The sequence below is a fragment of the Anolis sagrei genome, chromosome 5, assembly GCF_037176765.1.
Source record: "Anolis sagrei isolate rAnoSag1 chromosome 5, rAnoSag1.mat, whole genome shotgun sequence".
Classification (NCBI taxonomy): Eukaryota; Metazoa; Chordata; class Lepidosauria; order Squamata; family Dactyloidae; genus Anolis; species Anolis sagrei.
Genome location: NC_090025.1, coordinates 124,482,806 through 124,485,683, shown reverse-complemented (window position 1 = coordinate 124,485,683; position 2,878 = coordinate 124,482,806). Strand labels below are relative to the sequence as shown.

Below are 2,878 nucleotides of genomic sequence, written 5' to 3'. Positions count from 1 at the left end.
CCGTCCATCATCATCCTCATCATCATCATCAGCAGCAGCAGCAGCAGCAGCAGCAGCAGCTAAAAACATTTTTTTTGGAAGCATTTCATGTTTCTCAGAAATCCCCAGTAAAGGCAACAGCTTCCATCCAGCTTGCAAGGTGGAGGATAAGCATAGCATTAACAAAACATCTTAAGGTGGCACTTGGGGACCTCGATTAGAAGCATCCAAGCATCACTCCTTCAAATCACAGTTGATCACCTACAGAGGTACGATGGCGGCTTTGCTCAAGCTTTTTCTCATGGCTTTCAGCTTTGTCTTCTGGGCAGCAGGCCTAACAATGCTGATCATTGGTATTTGGGCTAAACTTTCACTGGAGACCTACTTGGTGTTGTCCACCAATGAATATCCCAATACCCCTTTCATTTTATTGACTACGGGCACTGCTGTCATCGTCTGGGGTTTTTTGGGTTGCTACAGTGCTGCCACTGAACACCGTTGTCTCTTGCGCACTTATGGGAGTTTTCAGCTGGCTGTGCTGGTGGCTGGCGTAGCAGTGGGGCTCTCCAGTTTGCTTTATCGCAAGGATATTGCCGAAGGCTTCCAGAATGGACTATGGGAAGCCATACATTCCTATACTGAGGATGAAGGGAAGGCAGAAGTGTTGGATGCTATTCAACGCTCCTTGAACTGCTGTGGAGTTGAGAGTTACCGCGATTGGTTTTTTTCACCCTGGTCGATGGAAAAACCAACACCCAACAACTCAGTGCCCATGAGTTGTTGCAGGGCACGCAAAGGTTGCCTGCACAGTCCTCTCCCTTCAGATGCCTGGGGTGTTAACCGTGATGGATGCTTCAGCAAGGTCTCTCATTTTGTCAGTGATAATATGTTCTACATTGCCACAGCTGGACTTGGGGTAGCCATCATGCAGGTAGTAGGTATTATCCTGACTGGCCTGCTGGCTGCTCGAATCCCATCACATGCAGGGCCACCAGGTGGTGGTGTTCCACATTCAATCTGATGACTTCACTACTAGGATGAACAGCACTGAGATCTTTCCTTCTCCTCTCATTTAAAGGTACTGCATTCTCTTCCATCCCTTGAATAAATCTGCAATCATCCTCTCTTCAAAGGCACGAGACCAAAACTTCAAATCATATTTATCTAATACTAGCTTGGGGATTCGGTGGCGCACAGGTTATTTGAAAAAGGCATTGTTTGTTTTGGGGTGTTAGGTAATATCATTTAGTTAATTAATAACACTATTTATTAGGAAAAAAACAGTCTTTTCTGTTGTTTTTTTATGAATGCTTCCATTAGAAAATGCATAAGGGTGTGGGTGAACTGCAATTCCCAAAATCGTGGTTCATTCACCCTCAAACCCTGCCTGTATGCACAGTTGGCTATGTTAGGTCTGCCAAGTTTGGTCCAGATCCGACATCGGCTGGGTTAAGTGCTCTCCGGATGGGGGTAACTACAATTCCCAGATCCAAGGTGATTCACTCACAAACCCTGCCTATATACACAGTAGGCCATGTTGGGTCTGTGTGCCAAGTTTGCTCCAGATCTGACGTCGGCTGGGTTCAGTGCTTTCTGAATAAGGGTGAATTACAACTCTCAAAATCATGGCCCATTCCCAACAACTCCTATAAATCATGGTGAATTCTTCCCAAACCTCTTGTTCAGTTGCTGATCAATTCCTGTTTGCTCTGTGCCATAGGAAAGGGTTAAGGGAGAGGCAGTAGGCTGGCACATGCAAATTCCACACCAATGGAGAGAGTGAGAAATCCTGGGGTGTCCATTCTGGAGGAAAAACAGAACATCTAGCATGACATTATCCCCGAATGAAAGCCTTCACTTGGTGGTGGGCAGTATGGTGTTTGGGAGGACATTGGCAGGGATTGGAAGACATGTTCATGGTGCCTGCTGTAATCTGAAATGTCCTTGGAGGGAGTGCTTTTGGTGGCTCCCCAGCACTGCGGGTTAAAACTGTTTGTGGAGGCGGGAGGCTGTCTGTGTAAGTGGACACCTCCGTCACATACACATTTTCACTTGTATTATGCATGTAGACGTAGTTCCATCAAATATTCACTTCCATTGCATACTCCTAATGGCAACTCAGTGTCTTGCTGCTTCATTGCCCTTCTTCACCCTGCTGTTCGTGCAGCTCTGCAAGAGAACTGCTACGTGACTCCCGTATTATTATGTGGCAAGAAAGAGAAATTGTGCCTCCTTTTGTCTCTCTCTCACCTCCACCACAGCTCCCCTTTTAGTTTCCTCAAGACTACTAGAATGGCAGCAAGGGTATAATTCAGCCTGTCTTTTGTTCTCTTCCACGAATGAAAAAGGAAATATTTTCCACCTGCAAAGATGTCCTCAATTTGGGTGCTACTTAAAGCCACTCTCTCATATCAACGGGGGAGAACAACAAATCCCTCTCCTTTCTTGAGGCAGCTGGTGATGCCTTTCTTGACTTTCTGGAGGAGAAAAGTAATTAAGGGCCACAAGTGTGAAATTTTAAAAAAATCTTAAGAAAGAAGGCAGTGTTTTTTGCAATCTGTTTACTGGCCATGAAAGACCAGATGAACTGAGGTATATTTCCTTATGATGTAAGATAGCCTTGATGTTTCATGAAGAAGCTTATCTTGAAAAATAATTAGCTATTGCAGCTTTCAGGCTTATGAAAGAGAAGCTCAAAGGCTCCTTTGTACATTCTCATTGTATAGAAAACTTGTGAAAATCTGTCAAACTATTAGGGATTTTTCTCTCTCCAGATGTCTCCTTCTGCCAGAAACATTATACATGGACTTTTACCCTTGATGGAGCAATGCCTCTACATATTTTGCGTGTTTTAAATGAGAAAAAGCCCTATATGGTTATTGTTAGGCTTTGCCATTTT

General features: G+C 44.5%; 1 protein-coding gene across 1 annotated transcript; it reads left to right on the top strand.

Annotated features, from left to right (window-relative positions):
- The first annotated feature begins 222 nt into the window (after positions 1-222).
- Positions 223-1,000, top strand: LOC132777186 (tetraspanin-7-like). Its single transcript, XM_060779550.2, has one exon. It carries the CDS (start codon positions 254-256, stop codon positions 998-1,000), a length of 747 nt encoding a protein of 248 aa, XP_060635533.2. The 5' UTR covers positions 223-253.
- The last annotated feature ends 1,878 nt before the right edge of the window (positions 1,001-2,878 follow it).